The following is a 23,254-nucleotide window of genomic DNA, read 5'->3' as shown; positions in this document are numbered from 1 at the left end:
CCAGCCAGGTGCCTCCCTCAGCTGTGTTCAAGGAGCCGAGGGACATGGTCCTGCTAATAGGAGGACACTCGGAATAGGACGTGTTTTTCGTGGCTGAGTTAGCCTTGGGATGACGAGTGTGTTGCTGAGTACTTCCTGTGTGCCCGCGTCCGCCAGACTGTCTCCTGTGAGCCTCACAGCAGCCCCGTGAGATGGGAACTAGGCTCATCCCTGTCTCGCAGATGCAGGAACTGAGGCACGAGGTTGAGTCCCTTGCCTTGGGCCGTTCAGTAAGGCGTGTTCTGGCCTAAAGTCCATGTGTTAACCACTTCTCACAGTGTAACAAGCCAGGCCACCGCCCGCAGGAGCTTCTATTTTAGTACAGAGGCAGATGATAAACAATGAAAAGGGACAAATGGATTAAATAACTCCCTACTCTGATGCTATGAAGGAAGTAAATAGAGGGCTAGATTTTAAACATTCACAAAGGCCTCTCTGAGAAGGTGGTGCTGTTGAAGCAGACACTTCAGCCTGCGAAGGAGCCAACCCCATGAAGCTCGGGCCTGTGACACCCTAGGGAGATGAACCAGCAAGTGCCAAGGCCTGGCGGTGTCATGCTGCAGTGATCCATCCTGGTCACATCCAGGTCCTCTTGAGGCCTGTCCACAAAGCCTGCTCCCCAGGGAGGTGGGGTAGGTCCCGGAATGGAATTGGGGTGTCAGGTGGGGACCACTGTCCCACCATGGCTCAGAACTTTGGGCATGGCCTCTGAGCCCATTTCCTCAGTGAAGGGGGATTTCCTCAAATCCCTCTTCCCACTGGCAAGGGGATTTTCTCCCCCTGACTTGGTACGCCTGTTGGTTTTGGCAGGTGATGGTTTGGAAGAGTAACTTTGATACTATTGATCATGGAGAAGTCATGAAAGTGTCGAGGCCCCCAGCCACACTGGCCAGCTCCACGGGTAATCTGGTAAGTGGCTTGGCAGGCGTGTCCTGAGCTCTGTGACTCTGGTGGGCTAGGTCATGGTGAACAGCTCTGGGCTTGGAGATGGCGAGGGCGGAGGTTTAGGCCCATCTCTGGAAAGGGACCCTAGTAAGATCTTGTCATTTACCAAATACTTTGGAACTTGTGGTGCTTTGTTTTCCATCTAGAGTGAGCGAATAAGACACAAAGAGGCTGTTAAGCAAGCTGCTGGGTGCCCCAGCCCTGTGCCATTTGGTGGGAGCGTGTTTCCATGGCCTATGCTGCTGTTTGATTGAGACCTCAGGAGATGAGAGACCCGTTCCATACTGAACCCTGGGCCACAGGACCCAAATGTGGGGCTCCTAGAGGGTTTAGGGCCTGAAGCCACAGCTGGGACAAATGGGAAAGGCCCAGCCCTGTTGCTCTCACTTCCCCCCCTTTTTTTTTCTAACCATGGAGAGGAAGTTCCTCAGCCACAAACCATTTTTAGTACCTTTGTTGGTAAAAGAATATTCAATGTTCCTGAATTTAAATGGTTAACATTTTTGACAAATATTTGGGGAAAAAACTGATGACTGATACAGTCTCATTAAATAAGGTCATATTCAGCTTGGACTGAAATAAATATTAAAGCCAAGGTTGTGGAACCCTGAGGGTTTTAAGCTATGGCCGTAGGCTCTTTAGATGTCTCTCTGCTGGACCATAGAGAGAGTGTGGCCTCCCCCACACGGATACTGGCCCAAACAACAGGAAGTGGCTCGCCCAAGGCCTCCAGCGAGTCAAGGCTGGGGCCCAGAATAGAACTAGGAAGCCTCCTGAGTCTGTCCCGGGGCTTCTGTGGCTGCAGCAGATAGATCCCCCATCTCCCCACCCCAACACATACACATGTCCCCTGTTTTGTGTCCTGGGCTGCCTCTAGGCATTGGACCAGTTGGGATTTATGGTTTTTCTTACAAGGGTTGCCGTCCTGCCTGGTCCGTTGGCTGTCCTCTGTACTTGCTAGTCTGTGGCCAGTTTTCAGCTTTTGGGTTTGTTGGGGGATGACTGGGCTGCATGAGACACTGCTTGCTGCCAGTTCATCTTCCACCCAGAAAGACATTTCACACTGCAGGGTTGGGGTCCCCTGGGACCCAGCAGACCTCTAGGTCCCTGCCCTCTTTCCTGTGAATCCTTATCTGTTGGGCACTTCTGGTGAGCCACAGCCAAGGTCTTTTACGCTCACTACCCTGTTTATTCCTTATCTCATCAGAATGAGTGGGTAAAGGTACTGCTCAATTCACAGATGAGACACCTGGGGCTTAGTCACCTTTCCCAGATGCCTGGAGCTGGGGGCCCACCAGGCTGACCCCTCTGAGCAAAGCTAGAAACTGCAGGTGGCAGAGGACTGCTGGCTGCTTTTCCCCATTTCAGGGGAGGGCACTGACATCTGCCTCTTGGGAATGGTTAATATCTGCCAGCTGGGGGAGAATCCCATGTTCTTATAGCTATTAGGAAAATAACTTGGATGAACTGCTTCTTGTTCCTTTAGTCCTGGCTCAGCGATGGAATATGGAGCACCTTTGCTTCCCAGAGCTGTGGGTGGGGGAATCCCAGCATGGCAGGATGGGGCATGAGTGGGTGAACAGCTCGGCAGTGCTCAGGGCAACCACTTGTTCCCATACTATCTACAGGCTCACGTTGGAGTTGTAGTCACAGCTCTGCCCACTGGCCCTCACTGCATGGGCCTCAAATAGGGGAAAGGATGTTGGTCCTGGGGTCAGAGAACTGGGTCTGAACCCTGGGTGTGTGGCCCCAGGCAAAACACGTGGTCCTCCCAAACCAACATTTCCACATGGTACCTGAATACCTACGTAGGCAGGCTCTGACGAGAGCTTTGAGACCCCCACCAAGTGACTTGTTAATCTTAAAATCATTCTTGGTTGAGATCAGACCTCTTTCCTTATTTGTCACAAGCCTCTCTGAGACCCTGAGTGGACGTTAAGTCCTCTCCAGACACACTTTTGCTGACACATACATGCCATGTGATGTTAACCTTCAGGACTTCTCTGATCTCAGGACTTCCAGGCCAAGAGGAGCACTAGGTTTTTAGTTTGTTTTGTCTTGTTTTATTGTGATATATATATAACACAAAGTTTACCATTTTAACCATTTTTAAGTGTACAATTTGGTGGCATTAAATATATTCACAGTGTTGTGCAACCATCACCGTCTATTTCCAGAAGATCTTCATCTTTCCAAACTGAGGAGAGCTACTTTTTATAACACTGTTCAGTGGTTCGGTTTTCTTCTGAGATAGGAAGGGAAGCTGATGAGTGTGTTCTCGCCCTTCTTGCCCAAGGGCTTCCCTGGCACTGAGACAGTATCTAAGGACTGGTTCCATGACTGGCCGGAGTGTCTCAGCCCCATAGGGAGCCCAGGAGCACTGCAGTCGTGTCTCAGGAGCTTGTGAGTCCAGTGAGCCTCTGTCCCTCCAGCTCTGTCCATGTACTGGCCTTCCAGTAACCCAGGGTTTCTCACCCTCAGCACTATTGATATTTTGGGCCAGATCATTCTTTGCTGTAGGGGGCTGTTTTGTGCATTGTGGGATATTTAGCAGCATCCTTGGCCTTTACTCACTAGATGCCAGTAGCATCTTCACCCTCCCACCAACCCAAGTTGTGACAACCAAAAATGTCTTCTAGGCCAGGCATGGCATCCCACACCTGTAATCTCAGCACTTTGAGAGACCGAGACTAGAGGATCGCTTGTGCCCAGGAGTTCAAGACCAGCCTGGGCAACACAGCACGATCCTGTCTCTACAAAAAAATTTAAAAATTAGCTGAGCATGGTAGCACTCCCCTGTAATCCTAGTCACTTGGGAGGCTGAGGCGGAAAGATCACTTGAACCCAGGAGTTGGAGGCTATCGTGAACTATGATGATACCACTGCACTCCAGCTTGGATCACAGAGTGAGACTCTGTCTCTGGAAAAAAAAAATAGTCTTCTGATGCTGCCAAATGTCCCTCTGGTGGGCAGAATTGTCCCCAGCTTAGAATCACTGCAATAAGTCTTGCCTCAGTGGGGAGCCCAGAAAAGAAGCTGACCTAGCAGTGGGAGGAGTGTGGGAATGTGCCTGGAGATGGGGCTGTCTTAGCAGTGGGAGGAGCACGGGGATGAGGTGGGAGAGGCCCTGGGCATGCGGACGAGGACTGCCATTCCAGCAGCCCTGAGTGTGAGGACTCTGCTCAGTTGGGCCAGATTTGGGCTCCCACCAGCAGCAGCAATGGTGGCCCAGGTTTCTCAGCCTGGGCTTCTAACAGAAGTCATTTTGCAGGAATCTTGTTTGGTCTCAGTCTTCTGGAGGTGATGGTAAAAAAAAAAAAAACACACAAAAACCTTTGCCTTTAGCAACTTGGTTTTCTTCACTTAAACCTTGGAGATTGTTTTTGCCTTTCCTGACTAAAGGCTTCCCTTCCCTGGCTCTGGGAGAATTTCTGGTCAGTGGTTTGGTGGCTGACCAGTGTGGCTCGACTTCTCAAAGAGCCCATGGGCGCCATAGCTGTGCCCCAAGAACTCATGAATCTAATGATCCTCTGCCTACATCAGCTCTGTCTACACCCTGGGCCTCAGGCCCTGAAGCCTTGTGAAACATTCCTGGGCATTTGGGGATTCTGGGAAGCCCATTGGGCAGGTGTAGGTGTTGAATTCCTCACCATGCCCCCATTCCAGTGTAGCAGTCGAAAGCCAGAGGGACAGACCCTGCATGGACCCCCTACTCTACTCACCCACCAGCAGACCACGGCAAGGGCAGCCCTGTGAGCCTGTGATGGTCCTTCTGCCCGGGAAAACCCCCTACCCATGACCCTTTCTCTGACTGCAGCACTTCAACTCTCAGATCTTGGAATGAAGTTGTCCTTGAGCCCACTCTGAATAGAGCTCTGTTCACTGCAGAGCTATTTTCAACCTCTGGTTGAAATTCACAGCTTATTTTTAGGCACATTTCGTGTTGAAAAGCAAAAGCCATTTCCCAGCCATTCAGAATGAGAATAATGGGTTCCATTTTCCCTCTATTCTTGGCTGAGCTGTGCATGAGGAGGGATTTCAGGGCTTGTAGCTGGGGAACTTTCTCTGCTTAGAGGGTTGCAGATGAAGGATTCCAGGCCGTGCTCTGGGCTGAGGGTGGACAGAAGCTCCATGTTTTGCCTTGTGACATGCTACAAGGCTGGAGGAAGGTTGGAAGAGCCATTTGCAGGCAAATGAGCACCTCCCAGAGGGGCTTGAGTATGGGCAAGGGATGGGAGCCCCTGGGAGTTGTCTGCAGTGGGTGCTTGTGCTAGTGTTTTCAAGGGTCTGGTGCTTAGCTCTATCCCCTGCCATGGCCCTGGCCCCCTCTGCTCTTGTCCACCCTCTTGCTGTCTGTCCGTTGGGGCCTGTCCTCAAGGCATAAAGACCCCTGTATCTTGGCTGAACTTGAATTTCACACCTCCCAAACCCCCGCCACTATAGGACGGACTTCTGCTCAACCACAGAAGCATTTTTTTAACCACTTTTTAAATAGCAAAAATACATTTGCTTGATTGACTTATTTTTGCCCTCCTTCCAAATGTCTGAGGGCCTATTATGCAATGGGGAAGAAAGGTTGCGCTGGGTGGGGTAGGAGGAGAACACAGAGTTCTAGGTAATTCAGTGAAACGGGGGAAAAAAAAAAACCACTTCCTGAGTTCTAAGGGTTGGCTGCTCTCCGGTTCACACATTAACCTTGAGTTCTAGGGCTAAGGGCTTTTCTCCACCCACCTCTCAAGATCTCATTTTAAGGAGGAAAGCTCATCTGTGGTTAAGAACCTGGGTTCTAGCTCCAACCAACCTGCGATTAAATCCTTTCTCTACCCTGCCTGGGGTGTGGCCCTGGGAAAGTGGCCAGACATCTGGGAGGCATGGTTTTCTCTTCTGTCGTATGGGGAGAGACTGGGCCCTCCTTCATGGGATTTCATGCGTGGTGCATCTGCCTGGCATATGACAAGTGCTCATCAAGCTTTAGCTATTTTTTTTTTTTTTTTGAGTCAGGGTCTCACTCTGTCACCCAGGCTGAACTACAGTGGTGCAGTTGTGGCTCACTACAGTTTCAACTTCCCAAGCTGAAGCAATCCTCCTATCTCAGCCTCCTGAGTAGCTGGGACTATAGGCAAGTGCCCCCACACCCAGCTAATTTTTATTTTTTTTTTCTTTTTTTTTTTTTTTGAGGTAGAGTCTTGTGTTGTCACCTAGGCTGGAGTGGAATGGTGCGATCTTGGCTCACTACAGTCTCCACCTCCCAGGTTCAAGAGATTATGCCTCAGCCTCCCGACTAGCTGGGAATGCAAGTGTGCACCACCACACCTGGCTAATTTTTGTATTTTTAGTAGAGACGGGATTTCACCATGTTGGCCAGGCTGGTCTTGAACTCGCAAACTCAGGTGATCCACCTGCCTTAGCCTCCCAAAGTGCTAGGATTGCAGGCGTGAGCCCCTACACCTGGCCTAATTTTTAAAATTTTTTGTAGAGAAAGGGTCTCCCTACCTTGTCCAGGATGGTCTCAAATTCCTGGGCTCAAGCAGTCCTCCTGCCTCCGCCTCCCAAAGCATTGGGATTATAGGTGTGAACTACCATGCCTGCCCCACCAAGCTTTAGCTATTTTTAAAAAGGGTTCTTTTCCCCTCCCTGACTGAAAGCCAATCCAGGAGATTATGTGTTCAAAACTTGCTAGGGTGAGGGACAGTGGGCAAGAATGGGAGCACTTACAATTTTCCATGTTGACCCCTCTCTGCAGGTCATCATAGTGAGAGACAGTGAGGTTTTCAGACCCTTGCAGGCATCAAAATTGTGTTTCCTGATGGCAGACCCAAGTCCTCTGTGCTCCCAGATGAGAGAGCAGATCTGTGAGTGGGTGGAAACAGTTGTCCTTCTGCCCCAGGATTCCTCAGGACAAGATGCCCAGGACCCCCAGAGCCTCAGTGCTTGAACTATCCTCTGGAAGAGGGGGCTAGGTCAGTTGAGAACATCTGACCTGAGCCTCATCCGTGCTGAAGGATGGCCTATTTCTTCTTCCTAGTTCCTCTGATGCTGAGGGTAAAGCACCAGTCACCCCTGTGCCCGTCCTTCAGCTCTCACATTTCTGTTTTGGGGCACTGCCACAGGGGTGGGTTTCACTTAGGGGTTCATGGGACCCTGATTCCTGGCCCAGAGATTCTTGGCACTAGAGCTTCCCTTATGCTGTGGATCTGGGGGTCCTGGGTGCCTGTGGATTTTTAAGATCTGAATTCTCACTCCAGGTGCCTTGCCTGAGGAATTAGAGGGTTGGAGAAGCGGGGAGAGGGAACCCATTTCCACCTCACCTGCCTCATAGATTTTTAAAAATTATTCATATATATTTCAGAAGTACAGATGCAGTTTTGTTACCTGGTATATTGTGTAGGGGTGAAGTCTGGGCTTTTAATGTAACCATCACCCAAATAATGTACATTATATTGGTTAAGTATTTATTTTCTCATCCCTTGCCTCATAGATTATGTGTTAGTCTGCTCAGGATGCTATAACAAAATACCATAGACTAGGTAGATTATAAATATAGAAACTTTATTTCTCGCAGTTCTGGAGGCTGGGAAGTCCAAGCAAAACATCAATGGGTTTAGTGTCTGGTGAGGGTTTGTTCTCTGCTTCATAGATGGCTCCTTCTCACTGTGTCCTCACATGGTGGAAGGGGCTAACTAGATCTCTGGGGTCTCTTTCATAAGGGCACTAATCCAAACCTGATGGCTTCACCCACATGACCTAATCACCTCCCAAAGGCCCCACCTCCTAATACCATCACTTTGGGGTTAGGATTTCAACACAGGAATTGTAAGGGACACAAGCCCCCAGACCTTGCAGCAGATGTGCTTCTCACTTGGGAGGACTTGGGTCGCTTAATGAGAACACAGATTTATGGTCTGGCATTCGCTTTCTGTAGAGGGGAGAAGTGTGGGTTCAAGGGATTCTTAGCAAGAGTGGTGTTGTGGGTGTTTGGAGCAGGAATGAACCCCAGATTTGTATGTCTTAGAGGGGAGTCTCTTCCTTCTCCACTTGACCCCAATCCTGGCACCTAATTTTTTCAAGACCATTAAAGCGAGTAGGATGCAGTGACTCACGCCTGTAATTGCAGCACTTTGGGAGGCTGAGGCAAGAGGCTGGCTTGAGCCCAGGAGTTCAAGACCAGCCTGGGTAATGTAGCAATACCCCCATCTCTTAAAAAAAAAAAAAAAAACTATTAAAGGGAACTCCTGGCTTTCTGCCTGCTGCAGGTAAGTCCGAAGATGCCCAGGCAAGTTATCCAACTTGGAAAAGGCATGGCTTCATGGGGCCCAAACCCCCAACGCCTCAAGCTGCCCGTTCCCTTGGGCTCACGGCATCTCTGGTGGTCAAGATGTGCCTATTAATGTGTTATGGCTGTCACTTTGCTCACACCCTTTGGCTGAATAGCCGGCATTGCCCACAGTCCTTTTTATCAGTGTGAATGAGACCTTGGTGGAAATGGGAAAGCAGACCCTCTTCTAAGGGGCACCATTCCACTTCGTGTGGCTATTGTGGGGCTTTGCCAGGGCCAGGCTTTATGGGGTGACTTGGGAACAGTGGGGACTTTCTTTTTCATGTTTCCTAGGACTTACCAGGTGGCCCATCTCTGGCTCCTGGGGGAAATTCATTCCTGCCCCCTATGCCACACAGAGGAGGAACTTTGAGCCCAGAGGTGACCTGTTGGTGAATAGCCTGGGCCCCAGCCAAATCCTTGTCCCTGGGATTGACGTGCAGGAACACTAATAAAAGACCCCTGACTGGAAAAGAGCAAGGGGGAGTCTCCTCATTTCTCAGTGGGAAAAAGGAGCCCAGCATCCTCACCCCTGGGACAGATAACCGTGCCTTCCCCTGTGTGTATGCATGTGCACGCTCGTGTGTGGACCCCTGTCAGTGCTGCTTCAGGGTCTCCTGGTGTCTACATTCCCACAATGCTCTGTCAAGTGCATCTCCCTTTTACTCCTCCGTGTAATCCCCCTGCAGACCCCGTGGTTCCAGTTCTGTGGGGCATCTCCAGATTACATGGGATGTACTGGGGCTGTGCACAGCATGGGGGATGCCAGGGATCTGGCTCGGCACCTTCCTCGTATGAGGACAGGCAGCTTACAAGCATGTCTTTCCTGGAAGGGATTTTCAGGCAGCCCCACTAGGAAAGTGGAAGGTGGATACTAGAAGCTTCTGGTTCTGGGAGCCACTTCAAGAACTTAGTTGGCAGTAAGAGCTGCGCTGCCCCAGCGTGTTGGTCTGAGCCGAGGCTGGGACCCAGCCTGAGGTGGTGTGTCTCCTGTAACTTCACGCAGGTTGTCTCCATTCTCTGTACCCGATTTCTCCCCAGCAGTCTACATTGCATCCTTTGTGCATTTTTCATTTCATGGGCTCACTCTGCAAAGGACCTTCCTGCAGAAGAGAGGCCACAGCAGCCTTTGCTTTAGGTGGCAGAGGTTGCCAGATAAGATGCCCTTTCATACTCGGGTTGCATTTTCCTCCACCTTTATCTCAATAGAATTCGTGGAAAGTGTTCTGGGTTTCTTAGTTTCTATGGGAATAGAGTGGATACTAAAAATAAAGAAGATTCAATATTTGTTACCAAACTACAGGTTTTGTTTTTTGTTTGTTTTTTTGTTTGTTTTTGTTTTTTGAGACGGAGTCTCTCTTTGTCACCCAGGCTAGAGTATAGTGGTGCAATCTCGGTTCACCGCAGCCTCTGCCTCCCAGGTTCAAGCGATTCTCCTGCCTCAGCCACCTGAGTAACTGGGATTACAGGTGTGTGCTACCACACTGGGGAACTTTTGTATTTTTTAGTAGAGACAGTGTTTCACCATGTTGGCTGGGCTGGTCTTGAACTCCCGACCTCAGGTGATCCACCCACCTCGGCCTCCAAAAATGCTGGGATTGCAGGCATGAGCCACTGTGCCCAGCCCCAAACTACAGTTTTTGTAGAATGTTTCCTGCTTGAAACAGAGTACCTTTGGCCAGTGGCTGGTGAGTAATGTGGAGTTTGCAAGATCCAGGAGCACCAAAGATGCCAGGGCTCCTGGAAGTGGGGCCACCCAGGCCCAGGGCAGGGTCCCAGCTCCTTTTTCTTCCAGAGGCTACCACTGACGTTATTGCCAGGTACATGTTAAATAATTACTATGTTTCCCACGAAGGAGGAGTTGCCTTTGATAAGCATGAGGACAGCATTTGCAGAAATCCATTAGGAGACACTAGTTGGGCTTCCCAGGCAGTGACGGTGAAGAGACAGGCCTTTCAACATTTGACGGTTATCATAGTAAGCCTCCTGCAGTGGTTCTCAAACTTTAGTGTACCTCAGAATCACTCTGAGGGCTTGTTAAAACACAGCTTGCTGGGCCCCATACCCAGAGTATCCGATTTAATAGGGAATTCACATTTCTAACAGATTTCTAGGTGATACTGATGCTGCTGATCCAGGAGCTCACTTGGAGAACCACTGGTCTTTTGGAAAACAGTCTAGCCTATTGTGACCATGGCATCCTGGGCAGGGGAATTAGGGGAAGAAGAAAGTCTCTTTATCTTCGAAGTTTCTGTGACTCGTCATGGGTACAGCTTGGGAGAGGCAATCAGAAAATCAGTGTCCGTCGCAGCCCACTGTAGTCTGCTGCTTTCCAGAAGAGGAAAAGGGTATGACCTTGGTTCTTTTTTGTGTGTTTGTTTGTTTTTGTTTTTTTGAGATAGACTCTTGCTCTGTCACTCAGGCTAGAGTGCAGTGGCGTGATCTTGGCTCACTGCAACCTCCACCTCTGGGGTTCAAACAATTCTCGTGCCTCAGCCTCACGAGTAGCTGGGATTACAGGCATGCACCACCACACCCGGCTAATTTTTTGTATTTTTTTAGTAGAGATGGGGTTTCGCCATGTTGGCCAGCTGGTCTTGAACTCTTGACCTCAGGTGATCCACCCACCTTGGCCTCCCAAAGTGCAGGGATTACAGGTGTGAGTCACCACACCCAGCCAACTTTGGTTCTAATCTCAGTGCACTGTTTAAAGAAAGTACAGCCAGGCCTGGTGGCATGCACCTGTAGTCCCAGCTATTCAGGGCTGAGGTGAGAGAACTGCATGAACCCAGGAGTTCCAGGCTGCAGTGAACTATGATTGCAACCCTGCACTTCAGCCTGGGTGACAGCGTGAGACCCTTTCTCAAAAAGAAAGAAAGCAAGAAAGAAAGCCCAGTGCTGCCCCGTAGGCCTTTTAAACCCAAAGGTACCTACCAAGGCTCTGTTTACAACCAGACAGGCAGGTATGTGGTTTTATTACCAGCTGAGGACATCAGTAGTAAGGAAGATGGGAGTCGCTGTGGCTCTGCTATGAGCCTCTGCCAGGCCTGTTGTTCTGTCCCAGCTCCTGTCCTGCCCCTTAGTACTCCTGCCATTAGTCCAGTCACCTATTCTTGGATCTGTGTTCTCCAGGCCACCTGTCTCCTGTGTTATCCTTGGTGTCTCCCCTGCTGTCTTGGTGTCCTGTCTCCCACTTCTCATCCTGCAGATGTGGATGCCTAGGCCAGCTCCCATCCTCCAGACAGCCTGCTAGGCTTTAGGGAAGCAGATGGGTGAGAGTCTCTGAGCCAGAGATGACTTGGGTGTATATGGCTTAACATTTGAACCCCAGATGAAGGTCTTATTTGCAGAGCCTTTTTTTTTTTTTTTTGAGACGGCGTCTCGCCTTTCTTGCCTAGGCTGGAATGCAATGGTGTGATCTCGGCTTACTGTAACCTCTACCTTCTGGTTCAAGAGATTCTTCTGCTGAGGCTCAGCCTCCCGAGTAGCTGGGATTACAGGCGCCTACACCCGGCTACACCCGGCTAATTTTTGTACTTTTTTTTTTTTTTTGAGACGGAGTCTCGCTCTGTCGCCCAGGCTGGAGTGCAATGGCCGGATCTCAGCTCACTACAAGCTCCGCCTCCCGGGTTTACGCCATTCTCCTGCCTCAGCCTCCCGAGTAGCTGGGACTACAGGCGCTCGCCACCTCGCCCGGCTAGTTTTTTGTATTTTTTAGTAGAGAGGGGGTTTCAACGTGTTAGCGAGGATGGTCTCGATCTTTTGACCTCGAGATCCGCCCGTCTCGGCCTCCCAAAGTGCTGGGATTACAGGCTTGAGCCACCGCGCCCGGCCGAATTTTTGTACTTTTAGTAGAGACAGGGTTTCATCATGTTGGCCAGGCTTGTCACGAACTCCTGACCTCTGGTGATCTGCCCGCCTTGGCCTCCCAAAGTGTTGGGATTACAGGTGTGAGCCACTGCACCCGGCCTGCAGAGCCTCTTGAAGAGGTGCCTCCAGGTAGCAAGAGCAGAGACAAGCCCTGAAACAGCGATTAGGTTAGAGGTGGCAAGGTTGGAGTGGAAGCCAGAACTCCCTTCTCTGAACTGCCCCCTTGAGGGGCTGATGGTGTTTCCTGTCACTAGAAAAATTCCCATCCATTCTAAAAGGAAGTAGGTTCCTCTCCAGAGGAGAGTTGCATGATGCTGAGGATGGAAGGTTTATTTAATGACTTAAACCAATGGGAGGCGTGTTCTCAGACATCTAGGGAAAAGCATATTAAGACAATCACAGTATCAGGAAGACAGAGCAGCCTGACTCAGGAATCCAGACAAAGGCTGGAGACCCTTGGGTCCAGCTCTGCATGCATCAGTACACATTTGGCACATAAACCCAGGCACACACACTCCTTTGAGAGTTTTGTTATCTCTTTCAAGAGTTCCAGAACTGTTAGGGGTTTTCCTTTTCCCCTGGCAGCCAAAGCTTGGGCTCAGGGTTATTGGAGATTCCACATGTGCATGTGGGGAAATGAACCTGAGTCACAGGACAGAAAGTGGAGTCTCAACACTGATGCTTTCCTACAAGGCACACATGGTCCCAGGCAGAGCCAGGCTGCATGCCTCGAAGGACCTTTTGCTTCACACACTGGGGCCACTGCTATGACACTGCCATTTTGCTGATGGTGATGACAGGCAATCTAGAGCCCCATCATCACCTCTCCACAGGAGAGCCTACAGAGGCTACAAGAAGAGTCTTGTAACAATTGTTTGCTGCAAAGCAGAGAGGGTGGACAAGAACTGAGGGCTTTGGCATTTAAGGATCTTTCTTCCTTTTATTTTGTTCTTTTTGTTTTCATTCTATTTTCTTAAGCTCCAAAACCTGAACATGAAATAAATGAGCCACAGGTAGAAGTAAGCCTGTCACTGAAGTCTGACTGTGATTCTTGGGGCCACCATTCACTGCTCCTAGTGGGGTTGCACTCATCCTTTTAGTCTCTTTCCAGATGGCACCTCCTCCATGCAGCCTTCCTAGGGAGGCCGGCAGCTGGTGAGTTCTTCCTGCTTCACCTGCCCGGAGCACTCTCCTGCCTGGAGCAGTCTTTGTCTCCTGTGATCTGTTATTTACAGACCTAACTTGTCTCCCTGGAGGGCTGGGGCCTTGCTCTTGCCATGGTGCCCAGTATGTGTCTGGCACATAAAAAATGCTCAGGAAGTCAAAGCATTCTCACGTCTGTGGGCAGCATAAGTTGAGTGTGTGAGGCTAGAGGTGGGCTGTCTTTCTTTTGGCATTTTTGATGGTCTCAGACTAAAAGAAGGAAGCTGCCTTCTGGCCTTATTTGTCAGTTTCGGGGGGCAGATGACATGGGGTGGTGTGGGCAGTGGCGGGGCAACAGAGGGTGGTAGAGTCTGCATGCCTAGACTAGAAGTTTCAGAACTTCTTTTCATTTTAAATGGAAAAAAAATCCTTTGTGGTTTATATTTTCCAGATTGGACAGCAGCATTGCCATGTGGTGTAAGGGTGTTGGATAGTGCTTGTGTTTATGTTCTTATTGGTTGCCATGGAAAAAAAATCAGAATAGATGGTTTCCATGGAGATTATCTTACAATTAGTTTCTTTGACGGTCCGGAGATTGCTGCAGGATTTGCTGAGTACTCGTTGCCATCAGGGGCTTTCTCTGTGGCAGTGCCAAAGGCTGGTCAGAACGTTCCGTGGACTTAGACAAAGTCATCTGCCTCCCATGCTTGCAAATCCCAGGACGCCAAAGTGGGAGTGATCCTGTGGCTGAGCTTCCTCTTGGAGTCCCGCTCGCCTGGCCTCAGCTCCACAGCGCCTTTCGGTCACCAGGAAGTTTTGGTTTTTTTGTTTTTATTTTTTTTTTAATTAAACAAAACAAAACAAAACAGAAAAACCTTTGTATTGTGGAAATTTCAAGCCAGCACAAAAGATAGAAGAATGTAACAAACCCCACGTACTGCTCACCTAGCTTCAACATTCTGCTAATCCATTTCATCTGTTTCCCCCATATTTTGAAGAAGAGTTTAAGTAGTTTTAAAAATCCCAGATATGTCATTTTTTACTCCAAATAAGGCCATTTATTGGTTATATAATAGCAGTGCTCTTATCACATCTGATGAAATTAATAGTTCCTTCATATCAAATATCTAGTCCACACTCACGTTTTCCCACATTGTGTCATTGTTCAAATAAGGATGCGAGAAGCGTTGAGAAAAACCCGTGTTCTCTGCTCCCCCTTCCCCCACCCATGGTTCTGGTAGATGGAGTAGCTGAGGGGGCTTTGGCCTGGAACTGTCTTGGGCTTGGGGAAGAGGGTGCGTCTGGGCTCACACCACTCTCCTGATGTCCTCCAGGAGAGTTTGGTACTGTGAGCTCCTCGCTCCTTCCTGGAGGTGGGTCAGGCACAGGTGGGCCAGCTACTGCCAGCTATCTTGGGGCAGACATCTGCTGGGGGGCACTGGCTATCTTTGAAGCCTGCAGGGTGAGTGAAGGGAAGAGGTGATATAACCTGGTTCATAACAGCTGTCTGCAACTTTATTTCCCAGGAAAGGAGAGGCTATTTGACCCATGGGACACTGCCTCCTGCAGCTCCTCCCTGGGAATTGTGGGGCTGCTGGTGGAGGGCTCTGGCTGATCTGAGGGCTGCTGCTTCTGCGGGTTGGGCAGAGCCAGTCCTGTTTATCTCTCTTGGCAGGCTTTGCTAGTGTCCTGTGATGCTGCACAAAGTATGAATTACGGAGCTTGGGAGTGATGCCTGGGGTGTGGTCGGTGGCTCTAACACTCTCCATTGAACTAAGTGCAAGGAGAGTTTAAAATAGCCAGCCTTTGTTCCGAGGTTTTAAAAATTCAACTCCAGTAGTTACAATGAGCTGTCTTCAAGTGGATCTATAAATAAACCGCTACTGTTCCTCTTTGTCACTGAGAGCTGCGGCGTCTCCCAGAGATGTCGGCTCTGCCGCTCGTCTTCATTAGATGCCTCATCTGTGGGGCAGCTGCAAGCGGAGCTGACACACAGAGTTTGTAATGACAGTAACACATTCCCTTCAAAAATCCACAGTCCCCAAAAATTAACTACACAAGAAAGATAGTAACTTTGCATTGGAGAAACCTGGCAGAGAGGTCAGTGTCACCACTGATCAAGGTCAACATTCCCTGTAATAAAGCCCTTCCACATGAACCCTGTGACACTGTGCACATCACTTTTCTGGTGGTGTCTAACATTTATAACCTGAATCTAATGATAAAACCCAAGTCAAGGAACATTTCATAAAGTAACTGATCAATATTCTTCAGAGTGTCTAGGTCATGAAAGACAAGGGAGGACTAAGGAACTGACACAGAATTCCTTAGTGGAACTGTGGACTAAGGAACTGACACGGGAGGAGGCTAAATACGTAATAAATGCATTGGTAGGATTCTGGAACATCAGGATCTAAGGACATTAGTAGAAAAACTGGTGAAGTTCAAATGGGGTCCCTATTTTGGTTAATGGTATTGTCACAGTGTTAGTTTCCTGGTCTGATCATTGTCCTATGGTTATATAAGACATTAACACTGGCAGAGGGATATATGGAAATTCTCTGTACTATTTTTTGCACATTTTCTCCAATTCTAAAATTAGTTCAAACCAGTTTAATATAAAAAAAAAATCTACAGTCAGCACTTGGGCTTTATTGGAATCCTTGATCTCCCTCCCAGGGTACCTCGGTTCAGGTGTGTGCTGTGGGAGGGTAGGCATTTCTGTCTCCAGGTAGGGGTAGGTAACCCTAAGATACTCAGCACCAGCTCGTAGTGAGCCCTTGGGAGTGTTTGTGGAGCTGAACTGAACCAGAGCCACCCTCAAGGGAGCGCAAGTGTGTTGAGAGGGAATGCTCCCACACAGGTGTTGGGCAAGGTGGGTTGCCTGCTTGCCTATGTGGTGGTTTCTGAGGATGCTCCAGAGGTGTATCTGCTCCAGGAACTCCAGAACAGACTCAGCGGGAGTGTGGGCCTGGCCCAGGATGGACCTGCTTCTTCCTGAGGCTTCCTAGCCTCCACCATGCAGCCCTGCCCCTCCTCTGTGTTCCTAAACCTGGCTCCACCTTGCTGCCCCTACCCTCATGTGCATTTCCCACTGTAACAAGTGTGATGACCTGGAGGGCTCCAGCCCCTAAAGGCTGGGGTTGTTTTCCAGCCTCCACTGAACCCCTCCAGGGAAGGAACCGCACTGTGCCAAGGCATGTTCTTGCTGCTTCCTCATGGTCTCTACTGGTTTGAAGTCACTTAGCCATCACCTCCCTGATTCATCTCGCTCTCTTCTCCCCGGCTTCCCTCACCTGCGTGTGTCACTTCAGTAAGATACAGCTCCCAGATCAACTTCCTCCTGGGGGCATGTCGGACACCAAATAACTTGCCATTTCTTGCCTATCAAGGCAATCCTTGCACTATTTTGAAGAATCACCCCTTTGTGTGGGGGAAAATTCTTGGAAATGCTTGCAGAGCATTCCAATGCTTGCTGGGGAGTCAGCAGATTGATGGGGGTCAAGCCCAGGGGTGGCCATTGCAGCCCTGGGGCAGCTCCTCCGTCTTGCCATGGGCCTGGGTGAGGAGAACGGAGTCTTGGTTTGTGCATACAGCATCTCCTACATGCCCAAGGCCTGTGAGCAACACGGGTGAAATAGGATGACAGGCACCTGTGATCCCTGCCTCAAAGGGACCACTTTCTGAGAGGGGACTATGAGATGGCCTGTGGTCCTGGTTCTGTGTGTGACAAGGCCTGGAATCCAGGGGTTGGTCAGGCATGCAGATTCCCCATCCTTCATTTTAGACCCACCCTTCAACCCCTTTACAATTTTTATTTTATTTATTTATTTAGAAATAGGGTCTCTCACAATGTCACCCAGACTGGATTGTAGCTCAGCGCAGCCTCCAACTCCTGGGCTCAAGCAATCCTCCCACCTCAGCCTCATGAGTAGCTGGGACGACAGGCGCATGCCATCACACCTGGCCCCTTCACAGTTTTAGTCCAAAGGACACCATGTTGGTTTCCCATCGGCAGGGGCCTGAGGTCAAGGGGTGGCTCTGAGGCCTGACTGTGATCTGTAGTTGTGGAACATCTGATTTGGTTTGGAGGTTGCTGTGTGGACCTCCAGGCCCCGTGTCTCTGAACTTTTTTTTTTTCCTGCAAGCTCCGCCTCCCGGGTTCACACTATTCTCCTGCCTCAGCCTCCCAAGTAGCTGGGACTACAGGCGCCCACCACCACGCCCAGCTAATTTTTTGTATTTTTAGTAGAGACGGGGTTTCACTGTGTTAGCCAGGATGGTCTCTATCTCCTGACCTCGTGACCCGCCCGCCTCAGCCTCCCAAAGTGCTAGGATTACAGGCATGAGCCACCACTCCCGGCCTGAACGTTCAGAAATGACCCAGCACCTGCCCTACTCACAGTCTGGCATGGGGAATGTGAAAAGGTACCTTGCATGTTCATAGCCCCTAGATGAAAGCCAGCGGTGGGGCCATACCCCACCCTCATGCTCAGGCTGCCTGGAGGCAGGACTGGCAGGACGGCCAAAAGTTAGATGGTTTTAGGAAACCAGAATTTCTCTTGGGTTCAGGGCTATGTTTGGAATCAGAAGTTTCTTCTCCTGTTGGATTCTAGGCCAGAACCCTAAATTACAGGGCAAATAAGACTGTAGTGTATCTAGTCTGCAGATATGTGTGGTGAGTTCAGTATAGGCTTCTTTTGAGCTTTAATTTGAGAAAACACCTGTGCCTTTCCTCTTGAGAAGATGGACATGAGGCTGAGTCCAAGTGAGCTCAGTGTGTTCCCTGCTTCCCTCCCTAGGGGCAGGTTTAGCAAACATGGAGGTAGACAGACATGGATGCCTGTCAACTTTTCATGAAGGCAAATTGTCAAAGACCTGAGGCCAGGACTAAGAAACATCTGTGTCTGTGAGTCTCCTTCTCCACACTTAGCAGGCTATACAGTGAACAGTTCAATCAAAGATTCAGCTGAAAAGATTTAATCATAGGGGTGTGTTTGTGTCCATTTCTTCCAGTTTTACACAGGGCAGCCCTGCTTTGGAAATGTAGTGACGTGCCTTGGTTTTCAGTGAGCAGTGGCCAGACATGCTGTTCACCTGGGTCTGTACAGGAAGGGTGAGTGAGATAGCCCAGCTCTTGGCCCCAGGTCACCTTCTCCCCTCTCTTGCCTAGAATCAAGCTTTGGACCAGTTCCTGGATGCTTTTGTTTATTACAGAGTTTCAGTTTCAGGAGCAGGCTGGGCAAAGGGCATGGTCCAGTGTTAGAAATTTTAAAAAAGTAGAAAGTTCCACCTTGAGCAGGTATTAAGAATTGTCCATTTCACCCCCTCCCCCCAAGAGGGGTGTGTTTCATCTCTGCTCAAGCTCCAGCCTACTGACCAGGTGCGTGCAGACCTTGCTCCTGACTGCCAAGCTGTGTACAGACTCCTAAGCAGCGGAGGCCTGACACTCCATGGACTGCATGTCTGCTGCTTGGGAAACCCTGCCTGGGAACCTCTGCTGCTCTCTTGAATTCCACTGGGAAACTGGGGCTTTGGAAATTGCACTGCACTGAGTTATGACTCTGGCTTTGCATTTGGAAACTGTAATTCCCAGACTGATGGTGGACCTTGTGGGCCTCACCTGGGGTCTTCAGCCTTGGGTTTGGCCCATTGGTAAGGGCCTGTGGAGAGCTGGTGATTTTCACCTTGAGTGCAGAGTGGCAGTGATGAGTGGTGTCAACTGTGTCCTGTGATGGGTAGGTTGGTCCCCTAAGGACATTTCAGTTGTAACCACATGTTTTTTGTTTTTAGTTGGGCTTTATAATTTACAAATAGTAACATTCACCATTTTAGAAAGCAAACAGTTCTCTGAGTTTTGACAGATACAGTCATGTAACCATTACCACAATCAAGATATAGAATCTTTCCATCATCCCAAAATGTTCTCTTTTGCCTCTCTGTAGTCAATCTACTCACTCTAGCCCCAGCCCCAGGCAATCATTAATCTGTTTTCTGTCACTATAGATTAGTTTGTATTTTTTAGAATATGATATAAATGAAATTATACAGTTATATATTCTTTTTGGTCTGGTTTCTTTCACTCAGCCTAATTATTTTGAGATTGACCCACATGGTTATATGTATCCATTAGTTCATTCCTTTTTATTTCGTCAAATGGATATACCACAATTTTGTTTTGTTGGTGAGCATTTGGGCTATTTGCAATTTTTGGCTTTTTTTTTTTTTTTTTTTTTTTTTTTGAGGCGGAGTCTCGCTCTGTCTCCCAGGCTGCAGTGCAGTGGCGCAATCTCGGCTCACTGCAAGCTCCACCTCCCGGGTTCATGCCATTCTCCTGCCTCAGCCTCCCGAGTAGCTGGGACTACAGGCGCCTGCCACCTCGCCCGGCTAATTTTTTGTATTTTTAGTAGAGATGGGGTTTCACCATGTTAGCCAGGATGGTCTCGATCTCCTGACCTCGTGATCCGCCCACCTCGGCCTCCCAAAGTGCTGGGATTACAAGCGTGAGCCACCTCGCCTGGCCAATTTTTGGCTATTATAAATAAAGCTGCCATGAACGTTCATGTATGTATTTTTCTATGGAAATATGCTTCCATTTTTTTGGGTAAATACGTAGGCATGGAATGGCTGGGACATATAATAGGTGTATGTTTAGCCTTTTAATAACTGTCAAACTTTTCAAAATGGTTATGCCGTCTTACATTCGTGCCAGCAGTATATGAGAGTTCAAGTTACTCCACCTCCCTTCCAACACTTGGCATGATCAGTTTTTTTTTTTCCTTTAGGCTATTCTAATAGGTATAGAGTTGTATGTCACTGTGGTTTTAACTTCCATTATCCTAATGATTAATGATGTAGAACACCTTTTTTTTTTTTTTGAAATGGAGTTTCACTCTTGTTGCCCAGGCTGGAGTGCAATGGTGCGATCTCGGCTCATAAGCAACCTCCGCCTCCCAGGTTCAAGCCATTCTCCTACCTCACTCCTGAGTAGCTGGGATTACAGGCATGCGCCACCACACCCAGCTAATTATGTATTTTTAGTAGACACGGGGTTTCTCCATGTTCAGACTGGTCTCAAACTCCGGACCTCAGGTGATCCGCCCGCCTCAGCCTCCCAAAGTACTGGGATTACAGGCATGAGCCACCACGCCTGGCCGGGCATCCTTTTTATTCAATGTCTTTCAAAGAGCAGAAGTTTTGGCCAGGTGCAGTGGCTCAAGCCTGTAATCCCAGCACTTTGGAAGGCCGAGATGGGCAGATTACGAGGTCAGGAGATCGAGACCATCCTGGCTAACACAGTGAAACTCTGTCTCTACTAAAAATACAAAAAAATTAGCTTGGCATGGTGGTGGGCGCCTGTAGTCCCAGCTACTTGGGAGGCTGAGGCAGGAGAATGGCGTGAACCCGGGAGGCGGAGCTTGCAGTGAGCCGAGATCGCGCCACTGCACTCCAGCCTGGGGACAGAGCAAGACTCTATCTCAAAAAAAAAAAAAAAAAAAAAAAAAAAAAGAGCAGAAGTTTTGAATTTTGAAGAAGTTCATTTTATCAATTTTTTCTTTTATGGATCATACTTCAGGTATCATATCTAAGGAATATGCCTAACCCGAGGTCACAGAGATCTTATGTTTTACAGGAAAAATGTATATTCGTTTAATAGTTTTAGGTTTGGTTTTTTGTTTTTTATTTTTTTTGAGACGAAGTCTTACTTTGTTGCCCAGGCTGGAGTGCGTTGGCGCAATCTCGACTCACTACAACCTCTGCCTCCCGTGTTCAAGCGATTCCCCTGCCTCAACCTCCCTAGTAGCTGGTATTACAGGTGCCCGCCACCACACCTGGCTAATTTTTGCATTTTAGTAGAGACGTGGTTTTGCCATGTTGGCCAGGCTGGTCTCAAACTCCTGACCTCAGATGATCCGCCTGCCTCAGCCTCCCAAAGTGCTGGGATTACAGGCATGAGCCACTACACCCGGCCTTATAGTTTTAGTTTTTACACTTAGTTCTGTGATCCATTTTGAATTAGTTTTTGTATGTAGTGCATGGTATGTACCGAAGTTCATTTTTTTGCACTTGGATACCCAATTGTTTAATCAACTTTGGAAATACTAACTTTTCTGTACTAAGTTGTTTGTGCACCTTTGTTAAAAATTAATTGGCCAGATACTGGTCTAGAGTTTCTGGATTCTCTTTGTTCTACTAATCTATGTGTCTATCCTTTTACCAATATCACAGTGTCTTGGTTAATATAGTTTTAGACTAAGTCTTGAAATCATGTAGTGTGATTCCTCTAATTTTATTCTTTTTTTCAAAATCGTTTTGGCTTTTCTAGTTCTTTTGCCTTTCCATGTAAATTTCAGAATCAACTTCTTGATGCCTGTAGGTGATTTGGGAGGAACTTGACATATTTACAACGTTGAGCCTTTAATACATGAACACGGTGTATCTCTTCATTGGTATAGGTCTTCAGTTTTTCTCATTAGTGTTTTGTAGTTTTCAACATACACATTTTGCACATATGTTGTTAGATTTATACTTAAGCATTTTGTAGTAGGTTGAATGGGAGCCTCCCTGAAAGATATGTCTACATCCTAACCCCCAGAAACTGTGAAGATGACTTTACTTGGGGGAAAAGATCTTTGTGGATGTAATTAAGAATCTCAAGATGAGATCATCTTGGATTGGTGGTCCTAAATTGAATGACAAGTGTCCTTAGAAGAGCCACACAGAAGAGAGACACACAGAGAAAGGAGAAGAATGCCATGTGAAGACAGAGGCAGAGATTGGAGTTATGTAGCCATAAGTCAAGGAATTATGGAGTCACCAGAAACTGAAAGAGGAAGCATTCTCGCTTCGTGCCTCCAGAGAAAATGTGGCCCTGCCTTGATTCAGACTTCCAGAACTGTGAGAGAATTAATTTCTATCCTTTTATGCCATCAAATGTGACAATTTGTTACAGTAGCCCTAGGAAACTATTAATAATATATACTTCATGTTGTTTTGGTGTTATTGAAAAGATAATGGCCAAGAATTTTCAAAAAATAATGAAAGGCATCAAACCATAGTTCCAAGAAGCTCAGAGAAACAACAAACAAGCTGGAGAAAAAACAAAACAAAACAAAATCCTAGATGAGTTATATTCAAAGTTCTGAAAACCAAGGATTAAAAAAGAAATCTTGAAGGTAGCCAGAGAAAAAAAAACATACATACATAATTTTCTATTAAATGCCAGGCATCATGTTTAGGACAGTAAAGACTGAGGTAAATAGTCTTTTCAGGAGTTGAGCTTAGTTTAGTGTTACCTAACGTACCTAGGTTGAGGTCTGGGTGATAGAGGATTTTCTCAATCATTTTCCTCACTCTCACCTTTCAGCCAGCCCTGTGGTCTTGCCTCTCAGAGGGGCATGCTTTTTTCCATGCTCTTGGCCCTCCTCCCTAGATAGGCTGCTGTTGCTTGGTGCTTGCTATTTTTTTGTTTTGTTTTGTTTTTTGTTTTCGTAGGGGTTGGGGGTGGGCTCTGTTGTCTTGACCCAGCTTCAGTCTTAGGCAGACTCTGTCTCCCTGAGTCTCAAAAGTCAGACATTCTTAGCGGTCCTGCTCCTTCCTCATTGAAAGGAGACCTTGATAATCTCAGCTCAGGATAGTTTCCTACCTCTCCCTCAGTGAGGGGTGTTTTTATCTTTGCTTTTCCCTGGTAGCTTTAGGATGCTGTTCTACAGGGGAGAGGTCCTGGCAGGGCTTCATATCTTTCCTTGCTCACTCCCCTCTCCTAGGCCTGCACCTCCAGGAATGGTTTTCTCCCATCTACTGTTCTGCCCCCATTTGTTTGTTATGAAAGCCCAGGGGAGGTCTGTGGAGAAGAACCTGTGCATGGGTGCAAGCTCTACTTGTGCCTGTGGCGCCTGGGGGTTCTGCACTCTTACCCTAGTCTACACTTGGTCTCCAGCA

General features: G+C 48.4%; 1 protein-coding gene across 12 annotated transcripts in view; it reads left to right on the top strand.

Annotated features, from left to right (window-relative positions):
- The window catches only part of POC1A (POC1 centriolar protein A), a 122,420-nt gene that overhangs the window by 70,841 nt on the left and 28,325 nt on the right, over window positions 1–23,254 (top strand). For 10 of the 12 annotated variants that reach the window (XR_013413994.1, XR_013413996.1, XR_013413993.1 and 7 more), the window contains one exon: window positions 850–948. The exons of the other annotated variants lie outside the window; for them this stretch is intronic. Coding sequence is in view for 6 of the 10 variants with exons in the window: in XM_077992993.1 (XP_077849119.1) it covers window positions 850–948 (99 nt within the window). In the remaining 4 variants the exon portion in view is untranslated. The remainder of the gene's footprint in view (window positions 1–849; window positions 949–23,254) is intronic. 12 annotated transcript variants of the gene reach the window in all.

This window comes from Macaca mulatta, chromosome 2 (genome assembly GCF_049350105.2).
Source record: "Macaca mulatta isolate MMU2019108-1 chromosome 2, T2T-MMU8v2.0, whole genome shotgun sequence".
Classification (NCBI taxonomy): domain Eukaryota; kingdom Metazoa; phylum Chordata; class Mammalia; order Primates; family Cercopithecidae; genus Macaca; species Macaca mulatta.
Note: the sequence above shows the minus strand (reverse complement) of the source record. Positions and strands in the feature narration are given on the sequence as shown.